Source organism: Balaenoptera physalus (genome assembly GCF_965194825.1).
Source record: "Balaenoptera physalus genome assembly, chromosome: 12".
Lineage (NCBI taxonomy): Eukaryota > Metazoa > Chordata > Mammalia > Artiodactyla > Balaenopteridae > Balaenoptera > Balaenoptera physalus.
In genome coordinates this window covers 94,970,995-94,994,990 of record NC_138897.1, presented here as the reverse complement: position 1 = coordinate 94,994,990, position 23,996 = coordinate 94,970,995, and the positions used below count along the sequence as shown (strand labels likewise).

The following is a 23,996-nucleotide window of genomic DNA, read 5'->3' as shown; positions in this document are numbered from 1 at the left end:
TATATGTACAAGAAAAACTCTGTAACGTTACCTTTTCTGGCACTACTTTTTTTCTAAAATAATTCTGACCTGTGTTTTGGGAGTCATTTACAAAGTGCTGTCACCCTCGCATTGTTGGTGACAATCCACTCAGTGGCAAAAGAAAGGTAATTCGCACCGAGTATTTCTTGTGAAATACTCACGTGCAACAAAGACGTCGAGAGTGAGTTCAAACCATATTCATAACATCTCCCTTTGGCAACTCCAGAATTCAAATGATCTGAATAAAGAGCTACACCAGCTAAATATAATAAAACACAGCTTAATTTTTCAAATACAAAGCATTTTCCTGAAATCCTTAATTATTTTAAAATTCTCCAAATAATAGGGTTTATTATCATTAAGAGGTAAAACCAATGTGCAAGGTGAAAATATAATTCAAATGCATAACTTTATGAAACTATATACAAGTATATAAAATAACTGCTATCATAATGTCATTCACATCGAACTATGTTTTCACCTAACGCATTTACAAAAAAAGGTTATGTTTGAATAATTGATGGCAGAGAAATACTGCGTGATCTCACTCATATGTGGAACTTAAAACAGTCAAACACTTAGAAGCAGAGGGTAGGATGGTGGTTGCCAGGGGCTGAGGGTGGGGGAAATGGGGAGATGTGGGTCAAACGGGACAAAGTTTCAGTTACACAAGATCAATCAATTCTGGAGATCTTAAGTTAAAAAAAAGCTGAAATGCTAGATTAAATAGAATGTCTTTAATTAAAAAATATTCCAGTTTAAGAAATATCAGTATAAGAAATTAAAGTCTACACAACAATGTGAATGTACTTAATGCAACTACACACTTAAAAATGGCTGAAATGGTAAACTTTATGTTACATATACTTTACCACAGTAAAAAGAAATTAATGACAATCTCTCCAAAAAAAAATAATAAAATCAGTAAAAGTAACCAGGATTAAATCTTTTGAACACGTTTACAAATTTCCTAAAATATGAAAACGTAGGCAAGCCCAAAGTGATAATGAGCTGGACTTAGCTTTGGTGAACACTGCCAGACATTTAGGGATGCATTCGGGCCACTGCACACAAATCCTTCCAGAGACGAGAGAAGAGAGAGAAATGCCCAGACTCATGAGGCCAGCATTATCCTGATGCCAAAACTAGGCAAAGACATTGTAAGAAAACTACAGACCAATAGCATCATGAATGTAGATTAGAAAAAAAATCCTTAACCAAACATTAGCAGACTGAATCCAACAATATATAAGGATGATACACTATATTTAACTGTGGTTCAACCCAGGAATGAAGGTTGGTTGAACATGCTGAAGAAAATCAAGGTGTTTTACTGTATTAACAGAACAAAAGAGAAAAGCTACCCAGTCATTTCAATAAATGCAAGGAAAGCACTGGACAAAATCAACAGCTGTGCAGGAAACCAGGAAAATAAAGGAATTTACCTCAACTTGGTAAAGTTAACAGTCAACATACATAATGATGAAAGACTGACCACTTGCCCTTTCTGTCAAACAGAAAAACAACACAAGGATGACCATTTGACTACTTGTATTCAACACTATACTGGAGTTTCTAGCCTTGCAATAAGGAAAGAAGAGGAAAGAAAAGTCATACACTTTTGAAAGGAAGAAGTGAAACAGTCTTTATTTGCAGATGACATAGTTTATGCAGAAAACGTTAAGGGATATCCACAAAACGCGGTTAGTACTAATAAGTGAATTTGGCAAGGTGACAGGGCACAAGGTCGACATACAAAAATCAATTGTATTTTTGTATAAAGTGCATATTTTGTATCAATCTTCCCAGCAGGGAACAATTAGACAGACATTAAAATATCGATATATAACTGATACAAAATAAAGAAAGAAATAAATGTCATCAGTTATAGTAGCATCAAAAACATGAAATTCTTAGGGACAAATTTAACAAAATACATACAAGACTTATATACTGAAAAATGTAAAACATTGCCTAAAGACTATGAAAAAGCTCCTAAATAGAGATATAAAAAATGTTAATGGCTTGGAAGATGATTCAGTATTGTTAAATGCCAATTTCCCTCCGGGTAAATCTACTGATTCAGTGAAATGCCAGTCAAGATTCCAGCAGGCTTATTCCAGAAATTGATAAACTGATTAAAAAATTATAAAGAAATGCAAACGACCTAGAATAGTCAAAACCATTTTGAAAAAGATGAACAAGGTGGAAAGACTAACATTGCCTAATTTTGAGACTTACTATAAAGCTACAATAATCAAGGCAGTGTTGTTTGTATGTAAAATATAGCTATATATAAATTAAGCTATATATAAATCAATGGAACAAATAGATGCTTACATATATAGTAAGTTCATTTTCAACAAAGGTGCCAAAGCAATCAATGGGGGAAATATGGTATTTTCTAGAAATTCTGCAGAAAGAAGGGGGATTCATAGGAGGGAAAACTGACTCTTACCCCATATGATACACAGAATTTAACTCAGAACACAGTCCTAAATGAAAATGTTAAAACTATAAAACTTCTAGAAGAAAACACGGGAGAAATTTGGCTAGAAAGATGTCTTATTCAGGACACAAAAAGCACAAGTTATAAGAGAAAAAACCCCTGATAACTGGACTCCATCAAATTTAAAAATATCTTCTCTTTGATACTTAAGAAAGCAAAACAGGAAGCCAGAAACAAAGAGGAAACATTCATAGTGCATATACCTGACAAAAGACTTTTACCCAGAATACACAAAGAAATTTTACAATTCAATAAGACCAACCAATTTAAAAGATAGTATGCAAAAGATCTGAGCAGCTACTTCATAGACGCTATAAGAATGGTTCATATGCACATAAAAAATGCTCGGTATCATTAGTCAGCAGGGAAATGCAATTAATAATCCAAATGAGATAACATTACACACCCACTAAAATGAAAAGACTGACATCATCAGAGACTGGCGAGGATGTGGAACCACTGGAACTCTCGAGCGCTGGAGGGGAGAATAGAAAAGGGTCCAGTCACTTGTCAGCTTATTATAAAGTCAGAGACACTTAGCATATAGATCCAGCAATTCTACTTCTATGTATTTACCCAAAAGAAATAAAAACTATGTCCATACAAAGGCTTGAACAGAATTTTTCTAGAGTTTATAATAGCCCCAAATAGGAAACATCCAAAATATCCATCTGTCCATGGTGAGTAAACAATGTGAAATACAACCTTACAATGGAATACTGCTTAAGCAAACAAACCAATTAGACAAAACAGATAAATTTTTGAAGCACTCTGAGCAAAAGAAGTCAGATGCAAAGGAGTACATACCGTATGATTCCATTTACATGAAACTAGAGTAGGTCAAAGGCAGATCATTGTTGCTTGGGGTCAAGGTGGGAAGGACTGTTTGCAAAGAAGCAAGAAGGAACCTTCTGTGGGAGGGAACAGACATTTTTCTAAATCTTGATGGTGGCAGAGACACTGGAGTGTATACATTTGTCAGAAGCTCATCAAGTTGCACTCACGTACGTGTAAATTCCAATAAAGTTGATTTAGAACAATGGCATGTAAGTTGGATAAGAGGGAACAGGATTAGAGTGCTCAAAGATTCTTGTGTTGTCCAGAAAGGAGGTATACATACTACTCCTATCCCCGAACCTCACAGGCCCCTGAGGCCAGATGGGAAGAGGCTGACCCCTCACAGAAAGGGTGAAAGCACGCAAACTCCTAAATCAGGTGGCTCGTAGCCCAGGAACGACCCTCTATGGGCTGGCTGCTTCCTGGGCAGGTGCAATCTCCGCTCACCGCAGGGCCAGGAGCCAAGTGCTTGCCTGTGCTAGGGCAGCCCTGCCACACCACAGCTGAGGCCATATCACCTCCAAAGGGCTCCTTCCTGCCACACCTGATCGACCCTTGCACTGGACTTGGGTCAGGTGGGTGGGGAGCATGGGCAACGATGGACTGGGCAGGACCTCCTTTTCCAGGTACCCACGAAGAAAACAATCCAACGGCAGAACGTCTGGTGCTGAGGTGTGGCCAGAAGCTGTGACTTAGGATCCAGGTTTCTCGGAAGCCTGATTGGTTGTTACCCACATGGATGATTTCACTTCTTTGCCTTGTATAATATTATTCCAGCTGTTGCTAAGATTTCTGAGTGTTCCTGTGTCCAAGTCCCAAGCCAAGAGTCTCACGAGAACTGGGTGGGGGCTTGCCATTAGGAATTTTTAAAGCCCTCTGGTGACCAGAACATACAGCGCAGGATGAGAACCACTGTGGAGTATACAGGGGCCCCTTGACATTAACATGCATAAGAAGTACAGGGGCTGGTTGACTGAGTTAAGGGTTACATTAGTTATTTGTCCTTTCAATAAATATTTGAGAACCTGTTACGTGCCAGACATTGATGTAGACACTCTGAGACAACAGTGAACAAGACACAAAGATTACTGCCCTCCTGGATTCCTAGAATCATTTGCATTCTAGTGGGGGAGGAGAATATAAAAAGCACAAGTAATATACTATTGATACCAGCAAAGCTGGAGAGAGCAGAAAGGCTATGTCTCTATGCCTGTGGGATGCTAAAAATTTAGAAAGTGGTCCCTCTGCTGGTGACATCTTAGCTGACCTGAAGGAGCATGTGGAAATCTGGGCCTGGAGCACCAGCAAAGGTCCTTGGGCAGGATGAGGGCACCTGGGCGGTCTGTGAAGAGCAGGACGGCACAATGCCACACCCTCGCAACGACTGTCTTCCTGAGATGGGAACCCACTGCAGGACGAGCAGGTGTGTGACTTGATCACTTTGTTGCAAAAAGACCACTTTAGGAGGCTGTGATAGTAATTCAGAGACAGTGGTGGCTTGGAAGAGGGGACAGGAGCAGTGGCTGGATATTCATGACATTTTGAAGGCAGAGCTTATAAGATTTACTGAGGAACCCAAAGTGTGACACGAGAAAGACAGGACTCAAGGAAAGATGCCAAGGGTTTTGGTCTGAACATCTGGAAAAATGCAGTTCCAATGAACTGAACTGGAGCAGGTCTGAGAGAAATCACAGTTCAGTTCCAGGCATATTAAATTATTCAACCAGAGGTTCTCATAGTGCGGCCTGGGGACCCCTGGGGTACCCTGAGACTCTTCCAGGGTTCTATGGTCAGAACTATTTTCCTACTGTTGCCAGAGCTGACACCAGATTCTTGCTCAAAACCTGCCAACCCCTCCCTTGAACAGGAACTAACATATCTCTTAAGTCACAGGGTCCCAAGACAAAGGAACTAAGCGACATGAAGAGAAAAACAAAAACCAGATAGAACCAGCTAGAACCAAGATGGCAACGAATCTGACCTTCAACAGACCCCGAGTCTCATCTACGCTGTTTTTACTACATCAGCTACTAAGTGACACACCTACCAGCGGCCATGACCGGAAGTTGCCAACCAAAAAAGGACAGAGAAAGGATGGCATCCCATTTCAGGGAAACCCCGCCCCTTCCCCCGAAGAACAATGCGAATGCCTCCCCGTCATCAGCCTCGCTCCTCCCCGCACTGTCCTTATTCTTTAAAATCAAATCCCTCTCGCCACATGAGCGTGAGTGAGAGGTTGACCTGTGAACTAAATTCCCACTTCTCCATTCTTTGGCCATTGAATAAAGCTTGCATTGCACTGATCTCAGCTTCAGTTTTCTTTTTGGCTGTGTGAACCCTAACGGAAAAGAACCTTCCCTGCCAAGGCAGAGGGTCTGGGCTGGGCTAGGACCAGAGTAGGGGACCACAGGACCTAATTTGTTAACACTGAGGTCATCTGCCTTTTTCATTCTTATTCTCTCACGAGTATACAGTAGTTTCTAGAGGCTTCATGACATGACGACAGCATCAGCCTAACAGTTAATGGAATGTGGGTTTCCGTATCGTTTTTAAAATATAATTTCTAATATACAATTAATAAATATAACCCGAATAAACAAAATCTCTCTGGGTCCTCAGCAATTTAAGAGGGTCAGGAAGTTCCTCGACCAAAGAGTTTGAGAACCACTGAATCAGACACTCGGAGACATCTGACTGTAGGAGGCCAGGCCTGGAGATGTAAATTGGCAGCGGTTTCACAGAGATGAGTTAGGAGACTGAATGGAATTACCGAGGGAGGAAGAGTAGAAAGAAACTCTTTTCTTACTGCTTCTCAGAGATCCTACCTCTGAGCCTGGAGGCACTCCAACATTCTGAAGTTAGGGAGACCAGGAAGAACCAGCAAGAGACCGAGAATGCCGGGAGGCAGGATGGGGGGTCTCAGACAGAGGCTGCGGTCTGGAGCTCCCGCTGGACTTTGGCTGCAGGCAGCACAGGGTGCTGGGAGGGGCAGTGTGACCTGGAGCAGGGGCACTGCAGCCCAGGGGGCCACCAGCTTGCTACAAAGCAGCCGCACGTGGACTCTCCACTGACTTCATCACTTCACAATTTTAGCATTTCTCTGTTTTTCACCCTGGATTTTTAAACGATTTAATTGGGCTGGAATGATGAATGCAAACAGACCTAGACCCAGCCCTTGAAATATTGTATCTGAATGACAATATTATAGCTACATGAAAGAATTAAACCTTAAAAATCCACAAACTTCTGAAGATTCGTATCATAGCATCAGGCTGAAACTGATGTTGAGACAGACTTTCTATTCAACCCAGAGAGAACAAAGACACTATTTCCCGACAGAAATTCCAGAATCCTCAAACAAGATTTCTATGAGCTCTAGGGAACAGCATGTAAAACTAACAGAAAGCTTCAATGAGGGGCACATTTTTGGAGTTTTGAGGGGAAACAAACCCCGTGTACCCAGAAAAAACTAGGCAGATTACCCGTGGTGATGCACTTGAGGAACCACCCCCAACAAACTGCTTCATCACCTAAGGAACCGCCAGGTTGGATGGGTCAGACCAGGCACCGAGAAGGGAGAACCTGAAGTGTCTTTAATGCTAAGGCCTTCGGAAGTAGAACTCGGGTGTGCATATTTCTCTTTTAAGGAAGAAGCCTGGATTTCAGAGTTTTGGCTTTGTTCTTTGGAAGCACTGCAATCAATTCCCTTACAGGTGCTCGGCTGTACTTGTCCCTCTAGGGACCAGGGCACCTCCTGCTTCCATCACGAGCTGACCTGCTGTTAAACAAGCAGAGGAGACGCCCAGGAGGCGTCCGCCGTGCTCACTTGTCTGTCCCGTCGTCTGGTTGCAGCACCTAAGTTTTCCTTTGGGGAGCCATTCCCCTACCCACTCCCAGACGGGCCTCATCTGACCCGGCAGCTACTGAGTCCCTATCAGGGCCGTGTGTCCCTCAGGTTCAAGGATGTGCAGACAGCCTGAGTTTTGCTGCAACCATTGTGGACGAGGTGTTCCTTTCATTGCCGTGAGGCTGAGACATACATCTAGGTTTTGTGACCATCTTTGTAATCCTACCTGATTAGAACCAACCCGGAAGGAAGCAGAGCAAGAGACAGATCCCCGATAGCATTCCATCAGCTAGGTTCTATACACCTTCTCAACCGGCATTTGCCCAGATTCTCGGACAAACCACCCGGGATGCGTTTAATAGTTCACCTGGCCTCTCCCCTACAAGTTCTGATTCCTGGACCTGATCTGGAGCCCAGTAGTCTATGTTATTTCAAAGCAAACAAGGTCACGTTTAACATTCCATTTGGGAACCACTGCCTAGGATGACTTGAGAAAGCCAGTCAGTAACCCTTTTTGGCTTACATTAATTTGAGGCTTTTTTGGTCCCTTGCAAAAAAAAGGCTTTATGATATAGTGAGGGTCTTTTGAATACTGCAACTTTCCCGGAATTACCACATTTATCAATTTTTCATAGTTTTAAAGATATTAAAGCCTTTCAACTTTAAAGGATAGTTTAAAAGCTGCCAAGTATGAGACTTTAATGACTTAAGTTACTGACTAGCCCTAAAAATCCATAAATAAAAGCTGCCCCAAATCAATCTTTTGCAGTTGCATAATTAGACTTCCTTATGTTCCTTAATACTGTGACAACATTCAGCAACTTTCATCGATTTTACTGTCTTTATTTGGCATTCTTCTGAAACGTCACAGTCTCCTGTGTTTCATTCCTTCTAACGTCTAGAAATCAAACAGGTTAAGGAACCTCGGCTAATAGCCAAAAACAATGTTAACAACAGCTATTAGCTCAAAGAACTAAAGGGAAAATAAAATGGTTTTCATTCACAATATGTTAATAAGGCTAAATCCAGAAGGCAGCTATTCGATAAGAACAGGCACAGGAATGGTAAGGCAGGGAACGCTACTGAAGGGCACTCGTTGAAATCAGAGTCCCTGTAGCTCCTGTGTGGTCGTGAAGGTCCACACCCATCACACTCGCAGGCCGTGTGTAAAGGCGCCTCACGCACACAGTCACTCATGGACTTCGGGCCTGCTCTTTGCAAGGTTCCCTGAAAATTCCTACACGTGTGTAGGTGTGAATAATTACAACTGTCAACTTCGCAAAAACACAGACTTCTTAGTCTGCATTTTCTTACAAGTTAAGGATTTCCAGTCTTATACTGTTAATTTTGAGGTGGCAGCGTTTCCTGACAGTTTTACTCTGAAGTTCATAAGTAACACAAATTTAGCTTTTATAAATGGAATTGTGTCCTCTGAGTGCACTCTCCAGCAGTTTTAAAAAATATAATAAATGGAAAGAAAATGCATGTGCTTTCAGTAAAAACAAAAACTACACTGTTATTCAAACAAGATGACAATCACTGCAATTTTATTTTATAACAAATGGAATGATGTCCCAGTTGCAAAAAAACAGTAATGTTAATATAGACTACTGGCCTCTTTTATTAAGGAGTCTTAAAATGTATCTTTGGACAGAAATTTAAAACTCTCAACTATCTTCTTTTTTAACCCCCATAACACCTAGCCCCCAAAATGAAATAAAAATAAGCCTATTTCTCCACAGTCTCACACCTTTCCTATACCTTGTATAGGTTATTTAATGGCAGCTTCTTCTTTAAAATGAGATCAGCAGACGCTCAAATAAAATCCTACCTATGACTGTACTGAGCCTCCACTTTATGCCTTTTCTCTCCTTTAAATTCAAAATAAATATTTCAAAAGTAAGGTTAATATAGCCTTACAAGTAGGACTTGCTCACTCCTGAAAGCACTTTCAAGTAAATCCCAACTTTTCCAATACTTTAAGAATCTGTTTATAATACAAAGCACCTTATCCACACTTTTTTTTCAAAACAAAAAATCCTCACAGCCTATTTACGAGAATCAAACAAGATAAAATATAAAATCCTAATTTTTACCTATAAAATAAGTCAATTAATAGCACTGTTAGAAATAAGACTCTAGATCTCCTAATTTCCTTCCCAAGTTTCACCTGGAAAGATAACAGTTAAAAAACAGAAGCTTAAAAAAATCCCCAAGTTATAACTTCACAAAGAAAACAAACCGCTACATCTTGTCTTCTTCTGTAGGTTAGAGGTAGTAAAGACGATTTGACAGTGACAGGTTGGGCTCTCTGTGAATGCTCTGGCCAACGAGGAAAGCCAGTTTGTGGGCATACTGGCAAGGAGCAGGAACACGAATGACACCCTTCAGTGGGAAAAGAAAAGGTTCTGTTACTCTGAATCTAGCTCTCTAAATTGAAATCTCTGTATTAACTGTAAAAGCCTTAGACAACACAGCAATTCCATTTTGAAAAGTGAGTCTCATTGATGTGAATAAACATCAATTAAAAAAATACTTACTGGCCAGTTATAATAGACATGACATAGCTTGTAAGTTAACCTCTGTATGTGGTCTGGCTTCAGGCCACTGTTGTCATAGATGACGTTATAATGTGTGGGAGAAACACTACCACTTCTCACTGCCTGGCTCACGATAAAAAAATCATACCTGGGATTACAAAAGAAAGAAACACATGGGTGTAAGGCTCATCTTTTTGAAAGCTAAAATTAAGATGGCTCAAGTTTCTTACAGTGAAAAGATCGGGTATACTAAAATGTAACGTAATCTTCTCAGAACATAATGTGCTTCCTTGAATTCAGAACTTGTCATTCATGAACCATTTTGGAATGCTTACGTGTGAAAGAGGTTTAAGATACTACTACTATTTATATTTGTAAACATCTATCACTGATGCCTCGGGGCATTAACAAACATCCGACACGGCTGCTAATCACGACGGTGCCACTGAGCCGGGTCGCCGTTTCCGCTCCACATCTAAGGGCGATGGCTGGGCGGCAACAGGCTCTAGAATCGAGAACCAAGTAGTGCAAACGTAAAGGAACATCAGGTTTTTACTTGTTTGTTTTTTCATTTTTTTGGTACCAATTAAACATCAGTCCAGAGATATTGTAATCTGACCTGATACAGATATTAAAAAATTAACTCTAATTTATTATGTCCATTGAAACTAGACAAATTTTAAAATCAGAATTGATCTACAACAGATTACTGTTATTTAGCAAAATGAGGCTTCCAGAAATGTTAAATGACGTGCCCAAAAGAACAGAGAAATCACAAAAGAGCTAGAATCAAAACCTCTGTTCCCAGTTTAGGCACGTTATTATCGTTCCAAGTGGACTTCTCCAAGTATTTGAGTAGTAACAGCAGCTGTTAAGTTTTAAAGAACATCTAGTAAAAAGTAATCAAATTTTTTCATACTTCATAGTTCAACTTGGATTTTACCCAAATTGTTAAAAAAAAATTATGTCTTTAGGTCAATGTTACAGCTGAGCTTTGGTTATCAGAGTAGTAGTAATGTTAGAAGTATCATGAGGTCGCTCTGAATCATTAAAGAGAATCCTACAGGAAGTGAAATTGTAATATCTTAGTTACTATCTTGGCCATTCTGTCTTCCTCCTTCAGTGATTTTCCTCAACAGGTTAGAATCCTTCTGATAACTAACACCTGCCCGAGAGAAAGACACAATCCAAGATAATGCATCTTGAAACAAAAATTTCTATACATTGTCAGATAACAGGACTAAATAGAACTAAAATCTGTATTATCATTTGTCTACATAAATTTAGTACAGTAATGCCTCATTTACCTAAGGTTCACACAGGAGAAGTGTTCCACATTTAAACTTTGCACCTAGGCTGACACTTTACCCTGATTAAAGTTGCCCTTTTTAAAAAGGGCTCCAAAAATTTATGTATGAAGACAGAACCATCACAGCTGTTCACTCTCACGAAGAGGGCATCAGTGTGGACTGACCAATGACCTGCCGTCGTGAGCATGACTCGCTGCCTTGTACTCCATCCCCCACAAAGGGGTTTTGGAGGAACCAAATTTCATGACTTTACAGTTGAATCCTCGTGTGCTAATAAGATCATTACCGTGTGCCCCTGAATGTTCTAGTTGGCTTTCTTATGGCAGGGTGCAGCTCTCGGTTACGTAAAAAGTGTTTGCTCAGAAGCCACTTTTCTACCTGCAACTGTGTTTCAGTTGACACACTCTGACCTGTGGGTAACTAAGTGCATCACAGATCTAAAAATTTTGACTGGAAAATAACAATCTATGGATGAGGTTACATACGTAAAAAAGAAAAAAATGCAAAAGCAATCTAGAGCAGCTGTTCTTAAACTCAGTATGAATAACTAATAGCACAAACAATAACCCGCTTCCCCCAGAGAGAAATGGCACAGAAACCTCTATTCACCATTTCAGAGACTAAGTTAATAAATCATGGGCATTATTAGATCAAACTAATGAAAGACTTTAGTATTTATAAGAAATAAAGTATAAGAACTATCAAGTAAATGTGTTAAAGTACAGAGGCTATGCTAAAAAAAAAAAAACAGAAACCAATCTTCATCTAACACAGAACTTACCATTCTGGTCTGGTAACCTCTACATCAATAACTGTTCCAGGAAGTGGATTTTGAAGTTTTCCTCCAGACTGGGCAAAAAATCTGGCATTCACTCGTTTCTTCACCACAATGACCGTCAGTCTTGGGCTTAAGACGGTGATGAATGTAACTGCATTTAGTCAGTCATATTTTCAGGGCACTGAAGCATTCATACATTCACACACTCCATTTAAAAGGAAACGCACATCCCTCTTGGGGCATACTAGCCATCCCAGTTGTGAAGGAAGATTCCACAACTTGTAAGGGCGTGGAGTTAGGGCCAGGAAAATACTGTGAGTAGAAAATAAAATGGCATATTTGGGCCCTGTGACTCAAGGTCATGTAGATGTTTAATCATTAAACCAAGCATATGACATACCTGTCTCATGAAAATGTTACACCCAGCATGTTTTTAAAGTTCACAGTTTGAAAGCCTTTTCAGTGGGCATTTTCTTCTGTGTGGAAAGTAAGATATTAACTCTAAAATCTTTGACAGGTAAGCTAATTTGAGCAGTCTCAAAGTCTAACTTCCTGCCTTTCAAAATGACTGGCTGACAACATATCGGGGATCTCTGTCTCTCCCGGCTCAGTCACTCCTCAGCCCACCACACAGCAGCACCAGAATACTGCCGTTTCCCCTCTCCCTCCCCTGCCCCATTCTGCAGGTGGTTTCCCATGTCAAGACTAAACTCCTCTCGCCTAGGGAGCTTTCAGCTCTGTGTCACGTTAGATCCACTGCCTCTACATGCCTTTTGGCTCTCCTGAGGGCAGCCCTGTAACTGCCAGTATGCATTCAGCTTGAATACCCTTTCTATCCATCTCTTAAAGGTTCATTTCAGATTCACTGTCTGACACAGTCACACTGTATACACATATCCGTTTGGGAATAAATGAATTAGAACACGTTAAGCACTTAGATCGGTGCTGGCATGTAATAAACTTTGATAAATATTATGATTTTCAATACCTCAAGTTTCCTGTGCTCTTTTTCCAGCTAGAACATTAGTTCCTTAAGAACATAAATATACTTTATTGTAAACACTGGGAAGCAGAGGGCTTCACATGCAGTATGGACCTGGCTGGTGATGTCTGACTTGGGTAGGTAGTTCACAGCACACTGTCTAGACTGATGGTCTGAAAGATCCCCAAATGGGAACTTCTGTTCAATCATAAACTTAATGTGCTCCTTCATGGTAGAAGTAACCCAATATACAAGGGGCAGGAAAGTGACTCTACTTAATTAAATGGAGGAACTTTTTAGGAATATCACTCTCTACCCATGTACAATAGACCTCTCACAGCCCAGCTACAGCAGATCTGGATATAACAGAGCCACAGTCTCAGGAATCAAAAGACAAAGTGGGGCTTCCCTGGTGGCACAGTGGTTAAGAATCCGCCTGCCAATGCAGGGGACACGGGTTCGAGCCCTGGTCCGGGAAGATCCCACATGCCGCGGAGCAACTAAGCCCGTGAGCCACAACTACTGAGCCTGTGCTCTAGAGCCCACAAGCCACAACTACTGAGCCCGCGTGCCACAACTACTGAACCCACACGCTTAGAGCCCACGCTCCGCAACAAGAGAAGCCACTGCAGTGAGAAGCCCGCGCACCGCCACAAAGAGTAGCCCCCGGTTGCCGCAACTAGAGAAAGCCTGCACGCAGCAACGAAGACCCGACACAGTCAAAAATAAACAGTAATAAATAAAATTAAAAAAAAAAAAGAATCCGCCTGCCAATGCAGGTGACACGGGTTTGAGCCCTGGTCCGGGAGGATCCCACATGCCGCGGAGCAACTAAGCCCGTGCACCACGACTGCTGGGCCTGCGCTCTGGAGCCTACGAGCCACAACTACTGAAGCCCGTGAGCCTGGAGCCCATGCTCTGCAGCAGGAGAGGCCACCGCAGTGAGAGGACCATGCACCGCGACGAAGAGTAGCCCCCGGTCGCTGCAACTAGAGAAAGCCCGCGTGCAGCAACGAAGACCCAACACAGCCAAAAATAAATAAATTAATTAATTAAAAAAAAAAAAGACAAAGTGGATTTTAGTCCTGTGACATCACAAGAAATGATTTAGCAAATGTGGTGACATAAAGACAAGTCACAAGTATGCTAAAATGACTTTCTGATTTGTCCTTATATCAAACATTCTAAATCAACTAATCCATGACGCATCTTCATAAAAAGTTAACATCAACATTTCAATTAAAAAACAAACATTGTGGTTCTAAGGATAACTACAAATATTACAGTCCAAACTCTGCATTTCTTCAAAGTGAGGAATAATTCTTGGATATTGTTTTACTTTATATACAACTCCAAACTTGTTTCTAGATGAATTACCTACTATTTATTGAGTGCTTACTGGGTAGTGTGTGACGTGCATTGAACACTCTGACTTACTCCTTTCGTCAGCCTCGGTTAAGTTGCCTCCCGTTCCACAGATGAAGGCAAAGCTGGGATTAACCCGACTCTGGTTTTAAGACATATGGCTCCTGCTCACTAATCTCTGCAGCCACCAAACAACAGCGCGGTTCACGACGTGAAATCCACTTCAGGCAATGGTCTGTTATTCACCAGTCCAAGCAAGCAGTTTACATCCTCCCTCCCTGCAACATGTGCTCCTATTTGCTCAAGGGAAGCTGAGCAGGAAGTCCCACCAGCCTCCTTGGGCCCAGCTCCACCCCCCTTGGAGGGGAGGCCGCGTCCACAGATACGCACTCACAGGGCTAGAGTCTCCTCTTTGGGAACTATTCCTGCCAGTCCTTCTGGGACCCAACCCAAAGGGCTCAAAAGACTCAAAGAACCAGAGATGCAGGCCCCAGCAGGGACAACAGTGTTATGTTTCCAGTATCCCAAATATTCAGCCTCAGGAAATAAGATGATAATCAGAAAATACAAGCACTAGGAATTTTAAGAGGACAGGAAAGAACATTAACCTTCATTTACAAAATATTATAAAATGCCTATTAGCATTTTAATCTGAAACGTGACTACTTCAAAAGAGATAAAAACACCCCTGACAAGCTCTGAGAACTTACTGGCATAATGGTCTCATTTTAAGAAATGTGCAGAATCAACACTTAGAAGAGGCCTTTCAGAATCTGGCCAAAGAAGACCTGGAAGCGCCTCCAAGTTAGCTAGGAATACGCTCTCAATGCTCATCCCGTGGGCCTACAGATCACAGCGAGCCCAGGTGCAGTCAGATGACTTTCAAAATCCCTCCTTTTTTATAATGATAACAAATACCGGCTGAAAAAGTCTGGCAAAAATAATCAGTGCAAGCACATAGAAACAGGTCTCCTGGATTTCCTAAGCACCCTTAAAAATCAAATCCACAAATCTTTAATACATTATGCGCTAAGCTCTTACTAAACAGTCCCTGATCTGGACCTCCTTACAATCTGATAAAGAAAATAGCAAAAGTTAAACAACGTAACTTATTAAGACGGCTATCTTGAGATGGCATGCAATTTACCGCCCAATAGCACGAACAATGACCTCTGCAGGAGAGCAGAGGAAGGCGAAACCCAGTACAGCTTTCAAAGGAGAACGCGGGCAGCATCAGTTACGAGGAGCACTAACTACCCTGGGCTGTGCAGACCGCCTAAAAGGGCGAAGCAGAACCATCTTCCCTGTGAGGCCAAACACACGCCCATCATCTTACCCACCAAGCGCCAGGCCAGCTGAGTTCACACAGAAACCAAACAAGTATTTACGGTACAGTGAGGTAGAAAAAAAAAGTTAAGACTATTTGGAATACATATTCCAATAACCAATTCTGTGGATGCCTATGGATGTACTGGGTAATCAGACCCTCGTACTTCAAGGCTCTAGGAGAGAAAGGCGGCAGCAGATGATTGGTAAAGGCATCTCCATGCGTCATTCCTTGAAGGAGCTCCCGCTCTACATTTCCAGCCTGCCCCTCCTCCACGAAAAATTCTCCACGAGACACCCCCCCAACCCAAACCTCTTCCATTACCTCAAGCCTGACCGCACCTGTAAGGTTAGATTCTCACCGGTTCACCCTGTGACATTATTTTCAAAGATACAAAAGTGTAATTTTTTTTTATTTTTTATTTATTTATTTATGGCTGTGTTGGGTCTTCGTTTCCGTGCGAGGGCTTTCTTCTAGTTGTGGCAAGCGGGGGCCACTCCTCATCGCGGTGCGCAGGCCTCTCGCTATCGCGGCCTCTCCTGTTGCGGAGCACAGGCTCCAGAAGCGCAGGCTCAGCAATTGTGGCTCACGGGCCCAGCTGCTCCGCGGCATGTGGGATCTTCCCAGACCAGGGCTCGAACCTGTGTCCCCTGCACTGGCAGGCAGACTCTCAACCGCTGCGCCACCAGGGAAGCCCCCAAGAGTGTAATTTTATAAAGAGACAATGATTACATTTCGCATGCTTACCTGTAACCTCTACCAACAGATTTTAGGCAATCCAGAAACTGTGGTACTTCATAGTTCACCAATGTTTTAAGCTGACCGTCTCCTACGCCATCCCGATACACGATAATTCGACTAGGCATGTATTCATTGCAGCTATTCCAAGCCCTCAGAGCAGCTGAAAGAAAGCCAGACAAGTTTTAACTACATTAACACAGAACAAAGATATGCTTCTACCAAATTCTGGGCACAGGTTTTTTTCAGAAACATAGCTTTAAGACAATTTCTTGAAGACTCTAGTTCAGAGACCAGACAGAAACCACAAGAGGAGACTCACCTTGCAAGCAGACTTTGAGTCCATCTACTAGCTCTTGCCCTCTATCTTGAAATATACAGCGAGAGAACCAGCTATTCAGAGAAAAAAAATGGCAGCGGTGAGAATGCAACTGTCTAGAAGTTTTTCACTTTTGAATCATTCTATATCTATGTTACCCTTAGCAAATCATGTTCTTTAACTTCCTTTTTGAAATCTTAAGCAGAAGGGACAAGATACAGGAAATCTGCATAAAGTTTTCTTTCATTATAAATCAGTCCCATAATTCCATCACTGAGAAGAAAATAAAATTTAAGCCAGAGATGCCTCCTAGGTTTACACCTCAAAACACACAGAAGCACACTCTTACTACTATGCTCTTGATAAAAGATACTTTTCTAAAAGATAAAACACCTTGAAATATGCCCATTAGGAACGCTAACACATCAATGCTTCAATTTTCATTCTTCCTATTCTTGGCAATTCTATTAGTTCTAAGAAAAGCACTGAAAAATAATTTCACTATGTCGAAATACAAGTGACTGGGTAAACTCAAGTGGGTTTTCCAAAATAAAGTTAACATGACAACTTGAAATTACATTCAGTGGTCAATAAAATTATTAAAGAAGTTTTTAGAGACAGTCACATTTAAAGAGATGCATCCTCCCCGCAAATACAAATACTAAAATAACCTGAAACGCAGTCTGACCACTACATCAGGTTAAGGGCCAGTGAAGGACATTAAAAATGGGAGGGTAGCTAATAACTGGTTTCCTTTTCTAACTTCTCTCTTTTACTGGATCTAACGTAAGAGAAATCAAGGTAAAGAATGAACACGACCCCGGTCCTCCCCAGACACTGGCCCCTGGACTCGTGGCCTGTGTTGCCGACGTCTAGCAGTTAATCTGCAGCCACCAAAGCCCACTCACCGGGTCATCCCTTCATTGATGCTTGCGACAAAGCCTGCAATTGACCTCCGTCCGGCTGTGGTGTCATGGTAGCAATCAATGCCAACTATCATGGCTAGCTTTAGCTTTAACAAAAACATCGTTATGTTAGATACAACAGAATACCAGCAGTATTTAAAAATTCCATTTTTCTTAAATAACAATGAAAACTTTTATCCACCAATTAAATCAAACTTACAGGCATATCAACCCTCCAAAGCTCTCCTCCCATCTTGCAGTTCATCTGCAGGGCGATCTTTGTAGCAATGGCCATGACAGTCTGTTGTTTGCCTAAGGTTCGGGCCACCACACACTGACTTGGAGTAGGGCAATCTGTGCATAAGTATTTTTTAATAGCATCGTATTTGTCCTTCCGACTGCTTGACAACAGACAAACAACCTAAAAACGAACAAAACGCCCTCATTACAAAGAATTAGGAAACTTGATAATTAAGTTCAAGGAAGAAGACAGGAAAGCAAACCCACAAAACCATTCACTTTACTATTCATCTCTGCCACGCGGCCAGTAGGTACGACGTTAACTGTTAGCTAATGCTCGTTACATTCAACTAGGTAATAGATACTAATAAAGGAGGCATGTTAAGCAAATAATTCAAAACTTGAGAACTTAGTTAAATATGCTCTATTGCCAGCCTGGACTACTTTAGAGGTAGGGAATAGGGCAAAACAAGTTAGTGATAACCTACAGGTGGACAAATAAAAGATTTTCTAAAATGCTCACGATTTTCTTACTCATGACCCACCTAGAATCATGGCTTTTAAACTTTTAAAGCTCTGGCTTGAGAATATGATCAAACGATGAAATTTCCTAGGAAGTCCATGGGCGATGCTGGGGCAGCTGAAGTACCTGATCTAAGCAGGCCCCTGCCCCCAACTGGAAGATGGTAGCCAAAGGGCACAGGCTTGCAGCTGGAAGCTGAGTTCCGAGGACCTACTGTACAGCGTGGTGATCGCAGCTAACAGCGCTGTATTATACGCCTGAAAGGTGCTAAGGAAGTGGCCCTTGAGCGTTACCACCACATACACAGAAAGAACGGTAATTATGGGAGGTGATGGAGGTGTTAACTAACCCTGTGTGGTCGTCATTTCACAACACATACACGTATCAAGTCATCACACTGTACACTTAAAACTCAATGTTACATGTCAAGTACATCGCAAAACGGCTGGAAAATCAACCAACCAACCAAGCCACCCACACCTGCCCAAATTTTGAGGATTCAAGTTTAAGTTTTGAAGTTGAATCCAGCTCTTTAACTCATTGCTGTATTCTCCAATTTATATTCTCAGATTCTTATCTTTCTTTCCATGGCCCCCAATAAAATCATTTTCCTACCCTAGGTGTCTCTATTATTCCAGACAACCTAACAGTAGTTTGCCTGTGGCGTTTAAGTATGAGATAAAGGACTAAAAGGAATCCATTAGAAGAAGCCAATTCATTTCTTGGGTTTAAAGCAACACAGATATGCTGTTTATCATTAAATTTGTCTTTGCCACCTCATTCATTATACTTAAGTGTAACTACAGATACCCTAACTATACTGTGTGTGCTGAACAGCTGGTTACTGTTTTTTACTCTTGTGCCTTTTCTCCCCCCCGATTTTCTAGAATAATTAAAGCGTCTGAGTCTGGGAAAATTTAAGATGGCTTTGCTGTTCTCCACCCCTTGTTCACAGGGCACAACAGCAAGCTCCTAGGCGCACAAGTAAAGCCGCATTGACTCAGCTATCTTAGGTAGGTCAAGTACGTATGTCGTGACCGGTTTGGGAACCTAATTATCACATTTACAACAACGGACTCAAGTTCTAAGATTTACAACAACTGATTCCAGGTCAACTGCCTCCACATCAAGTAGCTACTTACTATCTGGGTATCTGACGTGACCTTCTGCTGTAAGACTCTTAAATACGCTTCAGTTCTATCATCCACTTCAATCCTAGAACGGAAATACGTAATCCAACATTCAGAAAAAGGAACAACAACTGTACTGTGTGGTGAAAGGTTCCTATAGATTATGACACACAAAACACTTCCGTATAAAACATGAAATACAACACCAGGAGCAGCCGTGTGGTCAAAAGCCTGTTTCTAACACACAACAGCACTAGTCTGAGTTTGTCCTGTTTGTCCTCCCACCCATCCTTAGTGACTCAACTACATTTCTGCATCCGCCTTACAGGGAACTGTATCGCGTCTTTCAGATCACCTAATGTTTTTGATAGTTTCATTAACAGTTTGAGTTCCCACACCCTCCAAACGACCGCTAATCAATTTTCAGAGCAGAAATGACCTGATAAACTTACATTATTGCTTTTTTCATTTGTATGCCCATGGCTGGTGTAACTTTAAATAGATTTTGTATCAACGAATTGGCTGCTTCATAATTTCTTCGAGTATAGATCAATAGCCAGTTATCTAGTGGCTTAACACTAATTAATGGTGCACCTCTTGTTTCCTTTGACCAATCTGCAAACTGTGGACTGTAATCAAACTAGAAGAAAGTTCAGAGACACTGTAAATTCCATGTAAGTTCTCGGTGATAAAGCCAGAAAGTCTTCAATAATTCTACCATGGCATATTCTAAACCTCAGAGTACCACTCTTAAATTTGAACTGCAGTGACAGACGAAATGCCCTTAGTGAGGGAAAAAAAGATACAAAAATGTATCCAAAGGGTTATGTCAATTTTATTTAAAATACATTCATATTAACAGCTGCCACTCAAGTGCCTACCTGCCTGCACCAGCTACTCTAAGTATCTCAAGCTGCCGTCTTCTTAATCTTTCTAAACTCTTAAAAGGATAAGTGTTATTTCCCTCATGATAAAGATATAAAAAAATAAGGCCTTTTAAGTTAAGCAACTTTATGACTGAGGTGTCAGATACTGAAAGCAAGCTGTGAAAACATCTGACAGCAAGGCAGAAAGAAAGCTAACAGACTCAAAGCACAGTGACCCTAGAAACATTTACCACAGAGGAAAAAACCCAGCGCTTTTTACATGTCCTACCCACCTCCGCAACAACCCTTATACAGGAATATATATTAACTACAAAGGGTAATAAAAACAATTGCAATTAAAGTATTAAGCTACATGATTAGGTTGTTATTCATAGAACATTTAGAAGACAAAAGAGCACAGCTTTTTACAAAAGGATTTTTAAAATTTTGGTACTTGTAGTGCTTCAGTTACACAGAAACATATTTTTTGAATACTTGCTTTCCTTTTCTGAAGATAAAATATAAAAGACATCACAATATTTAATATAGATCCCTAACAAACAAGTGGTCCACACAAAAATCAAGCCAAATAAATTGGGAGCTTTCCCTGTAAAAGATCACTTTAGTGGCAGACGAAATATCAACCCATTCAGATACTTAGACTTCTACTATACCTTAATTTAAGTAATTTAGCTTATTTTTAAAAATTAAGCCCCCTTTTAGCTAAGTCTCACGGACGGTCTGAGGACCAAGCTACAGGCTTCGCCTCCTCTGTGCTCACATCAGTCGACAGTGGAGGTGCTCGGGGAGGAGAGGACTGGCCTGGCGTGGAACTAGGGCATGTATCCCTGCTTGCTCTACTGTGAGTCTAACCCAAATCTGATTGGACGGACAACTTTAAGAACTGCCTTACTGTTCTTCCACCTTGATGGATCTTTTCTGCTTGCAAGATTCTTCCTGAGAAGGACAGTAAGTTGGAGTCAAAGCTCAGACCCCAGTCTCGAAGCTCCCTCTGCACGTTATCGTCTCTGTAAATTTAACATATTTACACACCGCTAAATGTAAAGAAACGGAACAAGAACTAGTGGACACATGCAAAGGGAGACCCACTGCAACCTACAACAGGTTTCTCTCAGGGCTAAAAAGCCTACCGAGAATGCCAGGAAACCCAGACGTACAATCTCTTTTTCTCTCATCACAGCCATGTTTCCCTTCAGGATATCATTTCATTTAAAATTCCTGATGCCCAAACTATCTCCTCCTCAAAGTAAACACAGTGGTATAACAAAGAGAAAAAAATAGACTTGTCCCAAACACGTTTGCTTTCTATTCTATTCTTTTTCTAACAGAAGAATTAGAAATACCACAGGCTACAAGGTTTAACTTAATTATTCCCTGGCAAACAGCAGCGTCACTTAGAAACATGAAGAACCCACCCTGAATACTGCAAATACGAAGCGAAACAAAATTCCCTTCTGTCACTCCTCCAAACCCACGTAAAATAAAGAATTGAAACCATACCCCAGTGAAGCATAGATGACTTACTTATGAATGTAATCAATCAGTCTTCCTACTTCACGCTGCCTTTGTTCTGGAGTTAGTCTTGTATGAACAGCCAAGTCTTTCATCACATTAAAATCATTCCGCATTTTATCAGTTAGACCTTTAAACAAAACGTTTAAAGGGATACGGTTAAAGAAACAAGAATCGTGTCTAAGTATCTGGAGTGTCGGGTGGTGGTGAGTGAAAGAATTCCGAGGAGACAAAGCAGCTTTAAGGGCTTTTGAGGGGACGGAGGGTGTGAAGGAATGTTTAGTGACTTCTAGAACAGACGGGGAAACAAGCTGCGTGGTTTCATTCCAGTAAAGAAAAGTCAGCGGTACCTGTGAGGTAGCAGAGCTCGGGGATCAGCATCGCAGGGCCTGGTAACGTGCCTCCAGGGCCTCTCCTTCTCTTCGGCTGACTGACCAGAACTGGTTGTTTCAAGTCGGTGATTTCTTGGTTATATTGCTATTCAAGGGAAGAAAGTATCCCTGTTCACAGTGAATGCCTTCAGTCACATGTCATTTTGTAATGGACAATAAAAGTTTCTCTTTAACATTAAGAACTGATGCCCACAGCACGGCTAGTATCAGTTTCCAAGTATAAAAATTGTCCTTTTAATCCTACTACCCAGGTTGGGATTCATATGCTCTGCTGAGCACCTCATCTTTTCTCCTAAAAACGCAGACGGTCAAGGTCAGTAAGGCTCTAAGTTGTGACTTGCAGTCACAGTTCTATTTACTTCATTTTTTGCCCTCTTGGTTTAGAAACAGTCGTCTGTGTAACTCCAAGTCTTCACCACAGTGCAATTCCCCTAAAACTACTCTTATTATAGTGAGGACTAGCTTGTGAAAGTCGTCTCACTGTGAGAATAAACGGTGCCAGGGAGGAGGCTTGCACACTAGGGGACATTTTTAATCAGGGAACGTTTCTGCTTTGAAGCTGAACTTCCATTTAGTGGTATTAAGATTCCCCACATGTAATCACTATCTAGGGTAAGTTTTTACAACCCGTAAAGAGACCAAACATGTTGACGCTTAGTATCTGACGAACGTGCGAGACGGCTCTCTGGCCTCCAGCTCAGCTCTGCAATTCGCGACCGCGCAGACTTCTCTCAAGTTGTCTTCCCTAGAGCTTCTGGCCCTGTGTCTTAGAGACCCTCTTTCCATCATCTCTTGTATCCTCTCCCACCATCTTTTACTAACCTGGTTAATTCAGTTCTAACTTTTTATCTTTAAAACAATCACATCTCCACTAAGCAGACAAGGTAGTAATACCGTCGTGGCCATTTCCTGAGTCTTGGCCTCTCAGGAGACTATGGTACCTGCCCGTTCCTTCTTCCTATCGTACAGTCAAGGTCCTGGCCATCTATCATCATGAATTAAGAGACCATGACTTCTAGCCTGTCACTGACTTTGTCCTACATTCAACTCTTTACCAACCACCCACGGAAAAGCTTTCATTTCAGACAAGAAAATTCCAAGTAGAACATGCACATCTGACCTCTGCTCTATTTATCTATACTACTTATTTATCACACTACTTTATTGCGGGTCTATTAACAGTCACCCTGCTTACACGTCATGTACTTGGGTACACACACAGCTAGAAACGTGGTAGTAACTTCAGAAGTGTTCCTATTCTCTGTGTCACCAAAGGGCCTTCAATGCACAGTTCTTAATTACAGAGCTGTGGGATTTCCTGCCAGTTCTTTTAACATTTTCCCCTGCATATGAAAAACTAGCACTTTCATTTCTGTTCCATACTACTGTTAAACCTTTTCTTTTTAAAAGTGATTGACCATGATCTTCCCTTCCAAAGGCCCTTCTCTCCCACTGAGTGTTTCCCAGATATTATCTTCAGTATACAAGAACTAAGCCATCACTTATTACAAAAACTCCATTTCTGCTAGGAAGTTCTAAGAATACCTTGATTCTTTCAAATATTTCAAGCCCACCCCTTTTGATTAACTCGATCTACTAGACACCTTTATCCCTGGTTGTGACAGAAATCTTCCCTGAAGAAGCAACCTAAGCTGAGATGTCAGCCTGAGAGCACGAGTCAAGCATGCAGAGCGCGTGATGTCAGGCAGAGGGAGCCCCGCAGTTGGATAAGACGGCCGGGCAAGTGACAAGACGAGGACACACAGTGGCTGCATCCCTCAGGGTTTCACCGGCTGAGGAAAAACGTGCTTATTCACAAGACACAGGAGCAACG

General features: G+C 41.5%; 2 protein-coding genes across 2 annotated transcripts in view; one reads left to right on the top strand and one right to left on the bottom strand.

Moving 5' to 3' along the window:
* Positions 1–9,449, top strand: part of RIMBP2 (RIMS binding protein 2) — a 338,226-nt gene extending 328,777 nt beyond the window's left edge. The window contains exon 24 of the mRNA XM_082418177.1: positions 5,255–9,449. Within this exon, the coding sequence (XP_082274303.1) occupies positions 5,255–5,314 (60 nt within the window). The 3' untranslated portion in view covers positions 5,315–9,449. The remainder of the gene's footprint in view (positions 1–5,254) is intronic.
* Positions 15–23,996, bottom strand: part of PIWIL1 (piwi like RNA-mediated gene silencing 1) — a 38,021-nt gene continuing 14,039 nt past the window's right edge. The window contains exons 9-21 of the mRNA XM_082418403.1: positions 22,121–22,247; positions 21,783–21,900; positions 21,151–21,265; positions 19,824–20,011; positions 19,384–19,456; positions 17,699–17,899; positions 17,482–17,585; positions 16,577–16,647; positions 16,264–16,417; positions 11,846–11,971; positions 9,755–9,902; positions 9,457–9,599; positions 15–3,005 (exon numbers count right to left, since the gene is read on the bottom strand). Of these exons, the coding sequence (XP_082274529.1) occupies positions 9,483–9,599; positions 9,755–9,902; positions 11,846–11,971; positions 16,264–16,417; positions 16,577–16,647; positions 17,482–17,585; positions 17,699–17,899; positions 19,384–19,456; positions 19,824–20,011; positions 21,151–21,265; positions 21,783–21,900; positions 22,121–22,247 (1,542 nt within the window). The 3' untranslated portion in view covers positions 15–3,005; positions 9,457–9,482. The remainder of the gene's footprint in view (positions 3,006–9,456; positions 9,600–9,754; positions 9,903–11,845; positions 11,972–16,263; positions 16,418–16,576; positions 16,648–17,481; positions 17,586–17,698; positions 17,900–19,383; positions 19,457–19,823; positions 20,012–21,150; positions 21,266–21,782; positions 21,901–22,120; positions 22,248–23,996) is intronic.